Here is a 17276-nt window from a genome sequence, read left to right as displayed (position 1 = left end):
ACCAGGGCTGGACTGACTGAGGTCCCCCCGAAGCTGCGGCTTACCTCCGGAGCGAGGAGGGCGCCGTCGCACGCCTCAGCCAGTCCTAGCCACTTACCCACACCAACTCTGAGCGAACTTCCGGTCAGCTGACCCGACAGTCAGCTGATCATAGATGACGTGAAGAACCCGCGGCATGTCGTGCTAGTGGCGCCGCGGGTTCTTATAGTGATAACCCCGCCCCCTCTCACAAATACAGGCTAACATTCGCTAGCCTTCACACTTAACCCCTTCCCTAATAAAAGTTTGAATCACCCCCCTTTTCCCATAAAAAAAATAAAAGTGTAAATTAAAAAAATAAACATATGTGGTATCGCCGCGTGCGTAAATGTCCAAACTATAAAAATATATCATTAATTAAACCGCACGGTCAATGGCGTACACGCAAAAAAATTCCAAAGTCCAAAAAAGCTTATTTTTGGTCACTTTTTATACCATTAAAAAATTAATAAAAAGTGATCAAAAAGTCCGATCAAAACAAAAATCACACGGATAAAAACTTCAGATCACGGTGCAAAAAATGACTCCTCATACCGCCCTGTATGTGGGAAAATAAAAAAGTTATAGGGGTCAGAAGAGGACATTTTTAAACGTATACATTTTCCTGCATGTAGTTATGATTTTTTCCAGAAGTACGACAAAATCAAACCTGTATAAGTAGTGTATCATTTTAATCGTATGGACCTACAGAATAATGATAAGGTGTCATTTTTACCGAAATATGCACTGCTTAGAAAGGGATGCCCCCAAAAGTTACAAAATTGTGTTTTTTCTTCGATTTTGTCGCACAATGATTTATTTTCCGTTTCGCCGTGAATTTTTGTGTAAAATGACTAAAGTCACTGCAAAGTAGAATTGGTGGCGCAAAAAATAAGCCATAATATGGATTTTTAGGTGGAAAATTGAAAGGGTTATGATTTTTAAAAGGTAAGGAGGAAAAAACGAAAGTGCAAAAACTGAAAAACCCTGAGTCCTTAAGGGGTTAAAGCAACAGTACACTAGTAATACAAACATATATACAATAGGGGTTACAGTGTAAAGGGGGGCCCTGGGCACATGGAGGGACTCTGCCTAACAGGGCAGGAGAAATGTACGGGGACACACCATCCCGTACTGGGCAACCACACTTCCTTTGATTATAACACACTATTGCAGTGTGTCTCAGGACTGACAACTGGTGTAATCTAAAATTTTGTCTGGGCATGTCAAAAGTTTATAGAAATGACAGTAATGATTTAGGCACACAGCCGGGCGATCTCTATAGATCCAAGCTTTGGTATTGCTATGGACTGTAACAAAGAGCTCCATGATGTAAAATGTTGCACACTTTTAGGATGCCACCTTTGTCACTAGTCAGTAGGTATGATGTTTCTGATCTGCCTTGATCAACTGTAAACGCATAATAAGTTCCAAGTTTAATGCAAACATCTAGGTGTAACAAAAGCTCAGCCATAAAACAGGAGACTGTGCAAACCAAAGAGCTTCCCAAAATTTTAACTAAACAGATGTTTTTGTATTTAGTTTATCAGTGCAGAAACAATGTCACAATGTTTGTGACCAAGGGTCACACAGATATGCTCCAGAGATGCATGGTGCAACCTTAACAGGGAACATTTCAGTCCCTCAAGGTGAGTGGGGAAAAAAAAGATATAGGGTCTTGTACATAAAGATAGTACAGCTAAAGCAGTGGCTCCTATTTTCAGAAATGTTCAGGAAAAATTGATATTGATACCTTATTGATTGCTATGGTAATTGTTATGCATATTTTTGCACACTAATTCTTATAACTAAAGCATATAACAATATTTCCTTATTACCTATTTATGTAGCCCATCAAAATTTGCAGCGCTGTACAGAGCTTGTTATCACTCAAATCGGTCTCTGTCCGATTTAAGGGCTCACAATACACAAGTTCACCTATCAATATATTTTATAATGTGCAAGAAAATTTATAAATTAGTTAATTCTGCTGTATCCTTATATTGTATCCCAAAGCGGACTGGGCACTGTTGTTTCAAACAACTTCCTTTGTAATTTCTAACATATCACTTAATTTACTAAAAATGTCTCTTTACCACAAAAAAAGAGATCTACAGTCTTGGCCACCTCCCTGCAATCAGCTTTCCACTTGCTGTTGTTAGGCTTAGTCCATCTTAAAAAGAGGAACAGAGATGGAAGACAGGAAGTGGGGGTTGGCTACTGTAAGGGAGAACCTGAGCTTTGTATTTGCAATCCGCGAGCCTGTCTGTCTCTTCCAGAGGGTCCACATTGTATGTGAAAAGTGAATCAAGGTTTTCCTGTTATCTCTTACTACCCATAAATGTCTGGGCAATTGTCCCTTTTGTTCCTACAACTGTATGTACACAGTGATTCCTACTAAATGTAGTAATGTAATCTCCCCACCCCCTGTCATCATCATTATCATCATCAGCAGTTCAGTACTTGTTGTAACCCCTTTCTTGCTGTGCTGGAGTTGGTCACATAGTACCTTGCAAAGTACAGGTACAGCCTAAGGTGAACAGTTTTTTGAAGATTCCGAAAATCTGAACTCTGCATATCTGAACATAATAATAATAATAACTAAATGGGGCATCCTAATATGGCAATAGCTTTCATGGCATTATATTCACTACAAAAATGAGAGCTGGAGTATAAGGTCATGTTCATACATAGGTTCTATTAAATGGATTCCTATGCTGCCAGGATAAACTTAAATTCTGCCAGCAATTTACCTATGATTTCCATATCCACAGCATGAATTTCATGTAAAAAACCACTGACATCAGGAGAAGTATAAGCCAAGACTGTGGGGCTCTGGTTGGTTTGTCCCTCGAGGAACCCCAACATCAATGGGGGGAAAACATCTCAGGACTAGCATGTTGTATATAGGTACTGGTATAGGTATTGTGATAGGTGATCATGATATAGAGGATTTAATCATACCTTTGACCACTATAAAACATTTTTTGGTGCAGCAGATTTTTTCATGCGTATTAATAAAAAATATACATATTAGAGGGGGGGGGGTCAATCAATTTGCTGTAACTCACTGTGTTAATATAATTTTATGCTGTGAGTATAGTTTTTTTTTTCTAGAACAAGTGCACAATGTTTATTATATTTAGAATATATGATCATTTATTATTTTTATTATAATTTTTTTGTTTCAGAGACTAAACCTCTGAACATGGATATTTATATTACCTTTAATCTTCATCTTCATGTATATAGGAAATCTTTCAAAAGAGAAGAAAAAACCTTGAAAAATAAGAATAATCCTGGATGGAATCTGAAATTGATATTACGGGGTATCACTGCCATCATCCAGTGGACACAGGAATTTCGCTCTTAAATAGCCAATTTGTTGGTAAGTCAAAATTGCTAACTATAACAAACAAAGTTTTATTTCTGGCCGGGATCTGTTATTACTAAATAATGTTGTTGAAGCACAGCTCTCTAGCTAATACCCCTTTTTCCCACTCTTTGTACCTCCTCAGTCCTCAATTCTAAGAGCCAAAACAAATGTACTGTATAGTAAACCCAAAAAATAGTGGGGAGTGGGAGTTTTCTTTAACGTAAATGTATGTCCTGGTGTGGTGGTACTTTGCGCACCAGGACATACATTTACGTCCTGTACATGACTGCGAGCATCGGAGCGATGCTCGGGTCATGTGCGGCTGGTCCCGGCTGCTGATCGCGCAGATGCCTGCCATTAACCCCTCAGATGCCTTGATCAATACAGATCATAGCAGCACAGCTACATTTTATGCTGATCTGATCGCCCATGGCACGGCCGCGAGGATCAGATCAGCTAACATGGCGGACGGAGGTCCCATCACCTGCCTCCGCCTGCTCTGAGTCAGAGTCTTCTTCTCTGGTCTGAGATTGAGCAGACCAAATCAGAAGATAGCCGATAACACTGATCAGTGCTTTGCCTTATACAGAGCACTGAACAGTATTAGCAATCAACTGATTGCTATGAATAGTCCCTTATGGGGACTATTAACCCCTTAAGGACGCAGCCATTTTTCACCTTAAGGACTGAGCCCTTTTTCGCAATTATGACCACCGTCACTTTACGAATTAATGAGGCAAAAACGCTTTTACCGAATATTCTGATTCTGAGATAGTTTTTTTGTGACATATTCTACTTTATTTTGGTGGTAAATTTTTGCCGTTAATTGCATCCTTTTTTGGTGAAAAATCCCAAAATTTCATGAAAATTTTGAACATTTAGCATTTTTCTAACTTTGAAGCTCTCTAATTGTAAGGAAAATGGATATTCCAAAAAGTTTTTATTTTTCTTCACAAATACAATATGTCCACTTTATGTTGGCATCATAAAATGGACATACTTTTGCTTTTTGAAAAAATTAGAGGGCTTCAAAGTAGAGCAGCAATTTTCAAAAATGTCATGAAAATTGCTAAATCTGAAGGGACAGATGTTACAGAACTACAACTCCCAGCATGCCTGGGCAGTCGAGGCATGCTGAGAGTTGTAGTTTGGCAACATCTGGAGGGCTACTGTTTGGGCATCACTGTAACAGTGGTCTCCAAACTGTGACCCTCCAGATGTTGCAAAACTACAACTCCCAGCATGCCCAGACAGCCTTTGGCTGTCTGGGCATGCTGGGAGTTGCAGTTTGGCCCCCCCCTAGTGGTTGCCACAGTAAAGATCGATTTACTTTCACTTTCAATTCCCCCCCCCCCCCCCCCCCACTGTCGATTCCCTACCTGAGCAAAGATCCAGCAGGCTCCAGCGAAGATCCCAGGTCCCCAGGCATCTTCTTCTGCAGGTATTGGCCTCCATCTTCTTCCCAGAGCCCCTCGACATCCAGGGGCAGGCAGAACGGGGGGGGGACAACCCACCTGTCCTGTGCTGCCATTGGTCAGAACTCCGTGTTGAGTAATGGCAGGGGATAGGAGGAGATCGCAGCTTTGCAACCTCACTCCTATCCTTTAGGCTGATTGGGGCTGTTGCTGACAGCTCCGATCAGCCCTATTTTCCGGGTGATCAGGTCACCAGAGACGCCCTCGGTCCTTAAGGACTCGGAATGCAGGGCATATCCATACGCCCTGTGTCCTGAAGAGGTTAAAGTGTAAAAAAAGAAGTAAAATAAAAAGTAAAAAATAAAAGTAAAAAAAAATTTGAAAATCCCCTCCCCCAATAAAAATGTAAAATGTCCTTTTTCCCATTAAAAATTTTTTTTAAAATAAATATATTTGGTATCGCCGCGTGCGTAAATGGGTGAACTATTATAATATAATGTTAATGATACCGTACTGTGAACGGCGTGAACGTAAAAAAAAAGAAAAAGTTAAAAATTGCTGCTTTTTGTGTAACGGGACACGGCAGGTGGTGAATCCTCTGGGCCTGTGTGGATGATGACGTGAGTCAGGGAGAGGAGTCTAAGGTGCCGCTGGATTTCACCAGAGCCCACCGCAAAGCGGGAAGGTCTTGCTGCGGCAGGTGGCACCCAGGTCGCTACCCCTGGCACGAATCGTCCACACAGGTATCTGGGAGGTGGTGAGGCACAGAAGGAGACTGGCAGGATGTGGCAAGATGGAAGTAGGTCAGGGCAGATAACTCAGGTACAGGATAGGTAAGGTAACAGGGAACAGGTACACCGTAACAGGAACACAGACTTTCACTATGACACAAGGTAACCAAAGATCCGGCAGGGAACCAAGGGAGGAGCTGATATTAAAGGACAGGGTGTAGACACTTAATTAAATGAGCACTGGCCCTTTAAGAGTAAGAGCTCCGACGCGCGCGCCCTAGGAGGTGGGGCCACGCACGCCGGAGCTGCGAGGACACGGAGAGGCGGAAGATGAGGAAGGTGAGTGACGGGCTGGGATTCGCATGCGAGCGTGTCCCGCGATGCGAATCCCAGCCCTGCCGGCGGCGGGAACATGAGCAAAGAGCGCTCACGGCCGGCATGTCCGGTCGGAGCACAGGCATTACATTTTGTCACATTTTATAAAAATAAAAAAAAAATGAATAACATTTTTTATAAAAGTATATAAATTTTATATAAACAAATGTAGTATCAATGAAAAGTAAAGATCACAACGCAAAAAATGAGCCCTCATATCGCCGCTTATACGCAAAAATTAAAAAGTTATAGGTCGTCAAAATAGAGGGATTTTAAACGTACTAATTTGGTTAAAAAAATTGTTTTTAAGTGCATCAATAATAGAAAAGTATGTAATTATGGGTAGCATTTTAAGAATAAAGAACACGTGTCATTTTTACCGTAAATTGTACGGCGTGAAAACAAAACCTTCCAAAATTTGCAAAATTGCGGTTTTCTTTTTAATTTCCCCATACAAATAGTAATTTTTTGGTTGAGCCTTACATTTTATGGTATAATGAGTGATGTCATTACAAAGGACAACTGGTCGCACAAAAAAAATGCTTGGTCCTTAACCACATAGGGACCCAGGGCGTACAAATACGCCTTCGGTCCCTGGTACTTAAGGACCCAGGGCGTACCTGTACGCCCGTGGGGATTTCGGTCCCCGCCGCGCGCCGGGCGGGGACTGGACCGGGGTGACTGCTGCTATCGATCAGCAGGCACCCCAAGCAAATGGCCAGGGGGGGTCATAAGACCCCCCCTCCATGTCGGCGTTCGGCGCAAATCGCAGGTGAATTCACACCTGCGATTTGCGCCGATTCCAGGTCATACGGGTCTATGGTGACCCGATGACCCAGAATATAAGGGGGATCGCGGTTGTTTAAGACATCTACGATCCCCCTGAAGGGATAGGAGTGAGGTGGCAGGGGTGCTACCCCTCCTATCCCTGCTATTGTTCGCCAGAAGCGACGACCAATAGCAGATCGGGGCGGGGGGGGGGGTTAACTTTCGTTTTCACCGTCCTGCCCACCCCCAATAGGCGGGGCAGAACGGGGAAACCAAAGAGGACCGACGGCAGAAGATCTACTTACCCATCCGGAGGCAGCAGGCGAAGGTGATCGGCGGGCGACGATGTAGTTCGGCTGGCTCCCTGGATCCTACAGAAGCCGGTGAGTTGCCTAGCAACATCTGGAGGGTACAGTTTGAGACCACTATACAGTGGTCTCCAAACTGTAGCCCTCCAGATGTTGCAAAACTACAACTCCCAGCATGCCCAGACAGCTGTTTGGGCATGCTGGAATATGTAGTTTTGCAACAGCTGGAGGGCTACAGTTTGAGACCACTATACAGTGGTCTCTAAACTGTATCCCTCCAGATCTTGCAAAACTACAACTCCTAGCATGCCCGAACAGCTGTTTGCTGTCTGGGACTTGTAGTTTTGCAACATCTGGAGGGCCACAGTTTGGAGATCACTGTGCAGTGGTTTCTAAACTGTTGCCCTCCAGATGTTGCAAAAACGCAAATCCCAGCATGTCCAAACAGCAAACAGCTGTCTCGGCATGCTGGGAGTTGTAGTTGCGTACCTCCAGCTGTTGCATAACTATATCTCCCAGCATGCCCTTCGGTGATCAGTACACGCTGGGAGTTGCAGTTTTGCAACAGCTGGAGGCACACTGGTATGAAAATACTGAGTTAGGTAACAGAACCTAACTGAAGGTTTTTCAACCGGTGTGCCTCCGGCTGTTGCAAAAGTACAACTCCCAGCATGCACGGTCTGTCAGTAATGCTGGGAGTTGTAGTTTTGAAACAGTTGAAGGTTTGCCCCCCTATGTGAATGATCCCTGTACATTTAGTAAGTTTACAGGTTAACAGTAAGTTTCCTGCTTCAAGTTTGGGCTGCGGCAAATTTTTTGCCGCAGCGCAAACTCCTAGCGGGAAACTCACCGTAACAAACCAGTGCAAATGTACCCTAAAAACACTACACTACACTAACACATAATAAAGGGTAAATTACTACATATACACCACCTTACATTGTCCCCCCAATAAAAATGAAAAACGCATTGTACGGCAGTGTTTCTAAAACGGAGCCCACAGCTGTTGCAAAACAACAACTCCCAGCATTTCTGGACAGCCACTGACTGTCCAGGCATGCTGGGAGTTTAGAAACAGCTGGAGGCACCTTGTTTGGGAATCACTGACGTACAATACCCCTATGTCCACCCCTATGCAATCCCTAATTTAGTCCTCAAATGCGCATTTCGCTCTCTCACTTCAGAGCCCTGTCGTATTTCAAGGCAACAGTTTGGAGCCACATATGGGGTATTTACGTACTCGGGAGAAATTGCACTACAAATTTTGGGGGGCTTTTTCTCCTTTTACCGCTTATGAAAAGGAAAATTTGGGGACTACACCAGCCTGTTAGTGTAAAAAAATAAAAAATGTTACACTAACATGCTGGTGTTGCCCCAAACTTTTTATTTTCACAAGCAGTAAAAGGAATAAAAGACCCCCAAAATGTGTAACGCAATTTCTCCTGAGTACGGAAATGGGGTCAAATGTGCGGGGTTCCACTGTTCTGGCACTACAGGGGGCTTTGTAAACGCACATGGCTCCTGACTTCCATTCCAAACAAATTCTCTTTCCAAAAGCTCAATGGCGCTCCTTCTCTTCTGAGCATTGTAGTGCGCCAGCAGAGCACTTGACGTCCACACATGGGGTATTTCCATACTCAGAAGAAATGGGGTTACAAATTTTGGGGGTCATTTTCTCCTATTACCCATTGCAAAAATGTTAAATTTAGGGAAAAAACTGCATTTTAGCATTTAGCATTTTCTCCATTTACATATCCCACTTTAACAAAAAGTTGTCAAACACCTGTGGGTAGTTAAGGCTCACTGGACCCCTTGTTGCTGTGCTGGCACCATAGGGGCTTCCTAAATGCGACATGCCCCCCAAAAACCATTTCAGCAAATTTTGCTTTCAAAAAGCCAAATGTGACTCCTTCTCTTCTGAGCATTGTAGTTCGCCAGCAGAGCATTTTACGTCCTAACATGGGGTATTTAAATACTCAGAAGAGATGGGGTTACAAATTTTGGGGGGCATTCTCTCCCATCACCCTTTGTAAAAAAATGGTAAATTTGGGAAAACATTTTTTTTTCATTTACACATCCGATTTTAACTAAAAGTTGTCAAACACCTGTGGGGTGTTAAGGCTAACTGGACCCCTTGTTACGTGCCTTTAGGGGTGTAGTTTCCAAAATGGTATGCCATGTGGGGTTTTCTGCTGTTCTGGCACCATAGTTGCTTCTTCCCTTCTGAGCCCTCTACTGCACCCTCCGAACACTTGACATACACATATGAGGTATTTCCTTAATCGAGAGAAATTGGGTTACAAATCTGGGGGGCTTTTTCTCCTAGTACCACTTGTAAAAATTCAAAAACTGGGTCTGCAAGAACATTCGAGTGTAAAAAATTAAGATTTTGAATTTTCTCCTTCACTTTGCTTCTATTCCTGTGAAACACCTAAAGGGTTAACAAACATACTGAATGTCATTTTGAATACTTTGAGGGGGTGCAGTTTTTATAATGGGGTAATTTATGGGCTATTTCTTATATAAAGGCCCTTCAAATCCACTTCAAAACTGAACTGGTCCCTGAAAAATTCTAATTTTGAAAATTTTGTGAAAAATTGGAAAATTGCTGCTGAACTTTGAAGCCCTCTGATGTCTTCCAAAAGTAAAAACATGTCAACTTTATGATGCAAACATAAAGTAGACATATTGTATATGTGAATCAATATATAATTTTTTGTGAATATACATTTTCCTTATAAGCAGAGAGCTTTAAAGTTAAAAAAATGCAAAATTTTAAATTTTTTCATCAAATTTTGGAATTTTTCACCAAGAAATGATGCAAGTATCGACAAATTTTACCACTAACATAAAGTAGAATATGTCATGAAAAAAATATCTCGGAATCAGAATGAAAAGTAAAAGCATCCCAGAGTTATTAATGCTTAAAGTGACAGTGGTCAGATGTTCAAAAAAATGGTCGGGTACTTAAGGTATAAATGGACTGGGTCCTTAAGTGGTTAAGGGGTTAACCACAATTGTAAAAAAAAAAAAAAAAGACAGACATGTTAACTTAAAGGGGTACTCCAGGCAAAAACATCTTATCCCCTATGGAAAGGATAGGGGATAAGATGTCTGATCGCGAGGGGCCCGCCGCTTGGACCCCGCGATCGCCCTGCAGCAGCCCGCAGCCACCGGGCTTCCGAGACGGGGATGTGACGTCACGCCACGCTCCATTCATTCATTTCTATGGGAGGGGGCGTAACGGCCGCAACGTCCCCTCCCATAGACATGAATGGAGGGGGCAGGGCGTGACGTTACATCCCCGTCTCGGAAGCCCGGAGGTTTCCAAAACTTCAGAGGCAGCTACGCATAGAATGTGGGCTGCTGCAGGGAGATCGCGGGGGTCCCAGCAGCAGGCCCCCCCGCGATCATCCTTTCGATAGGGGATAAGATGTTTTTGCCCGGAATACCCCTTTAATTGTGCGTGTAAGTACTCTGTTTTATAGCAAAGTGTTCTACTACTTTAAACAATAGAAATGCTTTGTTTACCCAAATTCTGACCCCTACAACTTTTGTATTTTTAATCTATAGAACTGTGGGGCTGAATGGCTGGGACCATAGTTATCGCAAATCTCAGCTGCTGTCAATGGGTGTCCATTGTAATACACACCCAGCACACACGGTGTGTGAAGCATGCTCAGCTCAGCTCTTAAATGGGCACTGTTAGATACAAAAACTTTTATATGTTTTACATCTTGGAAAAACATTAAAGAGGGGAATTCGGGGGAAAACTATTTTTTTTCTAATCAACTGGTGCCAAAAAGTTAAATAGATTTGTAAATGACTTTTCTATAAAAATCTTAATCCTTCCAGTACTTATCATCTGCTGTATGCTGCAGAGGAAGTTGTATAGTTCTTTCTGTCTGACCCCAGTGCTCTCTGCTGACCATGTCAGGAACTGTCCAGAGCAGGAGACATTTGCTATGGGGATTTGTTCCTACTCTGGACAGTTCCTGACATGGACAGAGGTGTCAGCAGAGAGCACTGTGGTCAAACACAAAAGAATTTATCAGGGTATAACACGCTCTGGCCTATAAGATGCACCCTAATTTTTCCAAAGAAATTTGGATAAAGAAGGTTTTTTACCCAAATATCCTTGTTAAAATGAGGGTGTGCGTGTAAATGCGTGTTGTACCTTGATAAATATTTCTGGCCCTGCAGAAGCTGCTTTAGTTCAATGATTTAAAGAGGCCTTTTTAAATCATGTAACTGAAGGGGCTTCTACGGGGCGAGAGTCCCGTCGCCGCCCGATTCCCACGTCCCTACCCATCCCCGGCTTTCATATTTTCCTGTTGGCGCGCTCCTTTAGGCTCCGGCGGCGTCTTGCACTGGACGCGCAGGCCTTCGTTCCATTAGTTAAAGGGATTTTCCAGGATTAGAAAAATTCGTTTTTTTTTTTTGCAGTAAAAACAGCACCACTCCTGTACACAGGTTGTCTGTGGTACTGCAGCTCAGCTCCATTAAAGTAAATATTAATGAGCTGCAGTACTACATACAACCCAAAAAAAAAGAAGCAACAACCACTAGACAACCTCTTTACGTTTCAGACTTTTAGGTTAGGTTTGTTATAATTGATAATTCTTAATTAAAAGATGATCAAAAATTACAAAAAATAAATAGAGCAATGTGTGTAACCCAAATGATGGCCGCATGAAAAACATGTTACCATACTTTTCACCAGTATAATATTTAATTACTAAGTGCAAGCGGTAGAAAAACATTACAAATGATTGCAACACAAGCAATAGGAAAAAGCAAACACACAAATAAGTGCAAACCCGTAAAATAGTTTTTCAATCACAAAAGACCAGTCATTCCCAATGCTATATTTCCGGCACGATCATAAAATTTAGGTCTAAGAAACTTACAGCAACTTACAGGGCAGCTTTTAGACTTTTGACACAATGACAGCTTCTAGATACATGTGCACACGAAGCTGTAGATAGAGAAACTACCACCCACAAGTCAGAGAGTGCATGAGATTGATTTTGACTGTTATCTTCCTTATCAGAAGAAAAGTTCCTGTTGTCCATCCTGTATGCTTTAAAAGTAAAAGTTCAGCCTCACTTACATGGCAACATTGTGTGTACAGGCATTTTGAACCCCCAGACAATCTATGTACCATCGCATGGTGCCCCAGGAGTCTTCATGTTTTTTATTCAGATTGTTCATAATTAATAGTGGTTTGTGGTTGCAATGACGCAGCATTACAAGCTGCATAAAGGCATAGTCACACAGTGTGGCTTCTCTCAGGATTTAGGCTAGAATAGGGAAGGAGATCAAGACCTGCACAGGAGAAGCAAGACCTGTACTTCCTTCTCCTTGCTGGAAGAAAAACTGTTCTAGCTATAGATTGGCCTCAACACTTTCAATATGTTCAGTGACAGAGCAAAATTCTACAACTTTAAAGTGGGAATGTAGTTAAAACAACAGAAATAAAGTTCTGAACATTCTGCTACTTTAAATCAGTAGACATAAGCATTTATGATTTGCTGTACTTCACATGGGTTAATAAGTAATCTACATTTAACCTCTGTTCTGTCACACCTTAGTATGTGAGGTAGAAGGAAACTCTCATTTTCAGTGTAATATAGAATGCAAGGGCACCGATCGCTATATTTAGACAAAGTGTACTATATAAAAATAAGAAGTATTTCAAGGAGGATACTAGTTTTCTGAGTGTACTATGGAAACATTGAAAATAAGCAAGACAAAAGGTAGGTCTCATTTTATGTGCATTTTTGTAGGCCTTGCTAGTTACAATATAAGTTAGGATACTATGTACAGTGATATGAGTAAGAAACAGTCTTATGAAACAGTGAGAGAAGGATACAGTATATACTCCTCATATGCTGTTATATATGTGTGGAAAAATTTGTGTAGCACAAGTATGGTGAAATATAGGTACACAGAACGCTGTACTTTTTTCTAATTGTGTAAAACATTAAGCTGGAAGTATGTTACATAGTTGCTGGAGGTCTTTTAAGATATACTGTATAAAAAATGTGTCATGTATAAGCCTGAGTTCACATGTAGTGCTTTGGTCACTATTTAGTCTTCATGTTGGAGCTCATTTTGTTCACTATTTTAGCCAAAACAAGTGAGTCCTAAACAAATTTTTTTTAAAAAGTGCAAATGATTACATTATAATTTTTCTCTGTGCGGGTTCCATTCGTGTTTTTGACTAAAAACACTTTTCAAAATGTGCCCCAAAATGAGGACAAAATACTGTCTGAAATAGGTAGCCAGATGAAGTACTGCTTTAGTACTAAATGATCAGTTGTCTGTATTACCTGCTCTATTTTGTCAGAATAAACAAATTATCTGAATTACAGCGAAAAGGGTGAGTGCCGTGTTTTCACCATTTTTGGTATGCTAGTATGTGTGAACCCAGTCTAATTCTTAAACACGGGATTGATGTGTAACTGCTTTTATGGTAGGCAACATGAAATCTAAGGGCACATAGACTGCTAATTGTTGCCTTTCTTGCTTTTAATGACCTGAGTGTGTAGTCTTCAGCCCTAAAGGGAAAAAGTGTCTGATTGTGGGGAGTTCGACTGCTGGGACCCCCTCGATCTTCTGCCTGCCTCCCCTGTCTCTGTTAAAAGAATGCATGCTATAGATGGCACATTCTCCATTTATTTCTATGGGAGCGCCAAACAGCTGTACTCTCTAGGGTACCGGGGAGGAGATCGCAGAGGGTCCCAGTGGTCGGACCCTTCTCGATCAGACACTTATCCCCTATCCTGTGGAAAGGGAATAAGTTGTTTTTTTGCTGGACTACCCATTTAAGTGCTGTTCAGATTGACTTTAACATAACCAATAGAGCATGCGGCATAGAGCATGTGACAGTCCTTATGGCAGGTTATTATGTCATTGCTGAAATAGTAGGTGAACTTTGTGAACTTATCTTAGATGTCCTTGTCTCACAGTTTATGTAAAGCCTAGACTCTGTATAACTAACAGAGATTTTTTTTTAAAATAAAGCTTTGTATACTTCAAGCACCTATCTACTTAGGACAAAAAGAGACAAGAAAGTGTCTGTAATGTGGTGCTTCAGTAGTCAAACTTAATTGTTGGCCGTGTTGGGTTAGGGCCCTTTTAGATCACCAAGTGTTTTTTTTTCAGTGAGTGTCAATCCCATTGATTGGTGATCATTAAGGGAGCCTACTACACGGCTTATACTATTGTGCAGACAGTGCCACATGAATAGTCACTGATCTTTTGCACTTTCCTTTGATCTTGTGATTCGTCAATGAACATCACCCTTCACACGGGGTGGTGTGTGGCCAACAGACAGACAATGATTATTCGACCAATCACAATGACACGATCACGTGACATGATCAAAGGGATTTTATGTTTTCTTTCCTCATTCAATTGTGGCACAATATGCTTGCTGGTTACAGATCTAACAGAAGGCACAGAAGCCGGTGTGTACACAGGAAAGAGATACTACTGCTTTGGCCCTACCTACCAAACACTGTTATTAGACCCCTCTTCGGTCCACGACGCAAAAAGACTAAATAAGCCTGACCGCACTACAGGCATAAGGAAAGCCAATACTGCGCAACACACTCTTCACCAGCCCCCCCACCAAGGCTCACACAGTTTCTTATTGATTCAGCTGTAGCCTCTTCTAGGTATGTGTCAAGCAGCACCCAGCTCCCCCTGTTTTCCTTCTGGATGGTGTCCTTCACAACTTATTCAGGCCAACAAATAAGCTCAGTCACAAGCCAGCAAAGGGTTCTGCAAGCTTCTCAATTCTAGTCCACTACTGGAACAATTTCTAAAATCAGCTCACCGTCCACTCTCTGTGACTCTCAAAACCTTTCTTGGCAATTTTGGGGCCCCCGGTGAGCTCCTGTATGGTGTCCCGGCTCTCCCCTGGAGTGGCGTGTCATGACCCCCACCCAAACTGGGGGCTGCGATGCTCCCTCTATATATCTCTATGGGAGAGCTGTTTGGCTATCTTCGGCTCTCCCATAGAGCTATATGGAGGGGCACTTCGGGCGGGGGTCGTGACGCGCTGCTCTGGGGGAGAGCAGATGCTCAATACACAAGATCACGGGAGGCCACAGCGCTTGGACCCCCTGCATCTAAAACTTATCCCCTATCCTGCGGATAGGGGATAAGTTTTATTCCATGAGATATCTCCTTTAACATGGATCATTAGGCTAGACTATCTTCTGGCATTGCTCCATGGTCCAGTTTTGGTACTCACATACTTTTGGCAGTAACAGGGGCCAGCATGGACTGTGATGCACTGTGTTCTGACACATTTCTATTATAGCCAGCAGTAGCATTTCATCAATATGTCTCATAGTAGACTTTCTGTAACATAAGCCCAGACAAGTACTCATTCGCTCCCTACATGCTGTGATCCTGTTGCCAGTTCAATTGTTGTCTCTCTTTAGGCCACTTTTAATAGTTACTAACCACTATATACCAGAAACACCCCACAAGATTAGCTATTTTAAAGATGCCCCAGCCCAGTTATCTAGTCAGCAAAATTTTTAGCCCATTTCTCCTGCTTCCAACACATTCATTCCAATGTAAAATCGATGTTATTCAGTTCATAATTTTTATGTTATGGCTTGATCAATGTGTACGATGACGTATAAAAGTATATTTCCTTCTAGTGCATCGCTGATGTTTTGTTCACTATGCATTGTTTTATTTTTTATATTCTTTGTTCTTCTAGGCCTACATTCAGTACACACTCGTTCACCAGACCATGATTCACAGGGACCTTCATATACTACTCACTACAACCACGTGCAATTTCCTACAGTTCATCAACCACTTACATCTTCACCATACCATATTAATTCTGAATATTATGCACAACAAGCCGAAGACTGGTGCCCTAATGGAATCTATGAACTAAAAAGGATACCCTCTGAGAGCTTGTTTTCTTTAGACACTGAAATAGTGGATTTGCCTCCAGCTAAGAAGACCCGGATTAGTCCTTATGGTTGTAGGGTAAAGGGAGATGAATTGTGTGTTGTTTGTGGAGACAAAGCCTCTGGCTATCATTACAATGCCCTTACCTGTGAAGGATGCAAAGGTAAGAAGGACCAATTTTTTTATGTTCAGTATTATAACGTTTGTTTGGGGGGGGAATTACCAGATGACAAACTGTGGAAACATCTGTTATCCAAAGATTTGTATAAGATGTGATTAATTCTATCCTTACTCCCTTGTTATATGGCTGATGAGGAGTAAAAAGAAAAAAAAAAAGTCAGTCAATTTCAACCTATAACTTCTCTTCCTCTTCCCCATCGGTATAGGCAGAGTAAAAAAAAAATGCTCACCTAATGTCCCACGCAGCGATCTCCTCAGCAACAGGGGCCCGCATCTTCTCCCATCACCAGTACAGGCGGCGATGAGTCGCGACATCTGCGCCTGTACTGCTTGCTGCGTGGGGGCCGAGGTCACATCTCCTCTGTGTAAGTTGCAGATGCGGGTCAGACAGAGGGGACGCCTTCTCCTGTATGTGCGTGTATTGCGCATACTGGAGAAGGCAGTGTGGTGTCTGGGAGATTGTAAATGGTGACTGGGGTGTTGCGGTAATAGAATGGAGTATATGGGTATTAACCTTTAATTGTCGTGACGCCAGGGTGAGGTTTCCTCAATGTAATAATCCTACCGCCAACCGTCCCACAAACATCAGGGAGAAATAACAGAATGTCCACAGCAGATTTTATGAAGTAAACTTGAAGTAACTTTACTGTATATTGTATGCAACGGCATGGAACACAACAGTCTTTGCAAGAGAGAACCGTGGTACAGGTTCCTCACAAGTTTGCTGGGACTCCGGGATCAATGAGCTTTGGTGCCAGCTACTGTGCTACTATTTTTAGGAGATTTGAGTTTCTAGTAGTCACATAGAATTTAGTAGTTTGAGCTTCGAGTAACTCATGGTTTTGTGGCTGCTGGACTTTGGGCTTGAGGCCTAGCTTGATTTGAGATTTGGGTTGAGATGTGCTTGCTTGATAATCCGGAGCAAAGAGAGGAACTAAGACTATGAGAATTTAGTGGCAGCAGCCCCTTATATATTAAGGGGGTGGGACAAAGCTCATTGGTCAGCAGACCTGTAAATCTTGACCCAGTGAACTCTGGGCATCACATGACCTAAAGGTCCTTAAACCATAGTACAACTTGATGAAAGGCACGTGACCTCTAAGGTCCTATACAGAGGTATTCCTATATAACATATTTAAAAAATAAATAAATAAAT

At 42.2% G+C, this 17276-nt stretch overlaps 1 protein-coding gene across 4 annotated transcripts in view; it reads left to right on the top strand.

Moving 5' to 3' along the window:
• Positions 1-17276, top strand: part of NR1H4 (nuclear receptor subfamily 1 group H member 4) — a 133359-nt gene that overhangs the window by 44063 nt on the left and 72020 nt on the right. For all 4 annotated transcript variants that reach the window (XM_056574614.1, XM_056574615.1, XM_056574613.1 and 1 more), the window contains 2 exons: positions 3271-3406; positions 15738-16103. In XM_056574614.1, the coding sequence (XP_056430589.1) occupies positions 3322-3406; positions 15738-16103 (451 nt within the window). In that variant the 5' untranslated portion in view covers positions 3271-3321. The remainder of the gene's footprint in view (positions 1-3270; positions 3407-15737; positions 16104-17276) is intronic.

The sequence above is a fragment of the Hyla sarda genome, chromosome 4 (assembly GCF_029499605.1).
Source record: "Hyla sarda isolate aHylSar1 chromosome 4, aHylSar1.hap1, whole genome shotgun sequence".
In the NCBI taxonomy this organism is placed as follows: Eukaryota; Metazoa; Chordata; class Amphibia; order Anura; family Hylidae; genus Hyla; species Hyla sarda.
The sequence above is the reverse complement of the archived record's forward strand: the minus strand, read 5'-3'. Positions and strand labels throughout refer to the sequence as shown.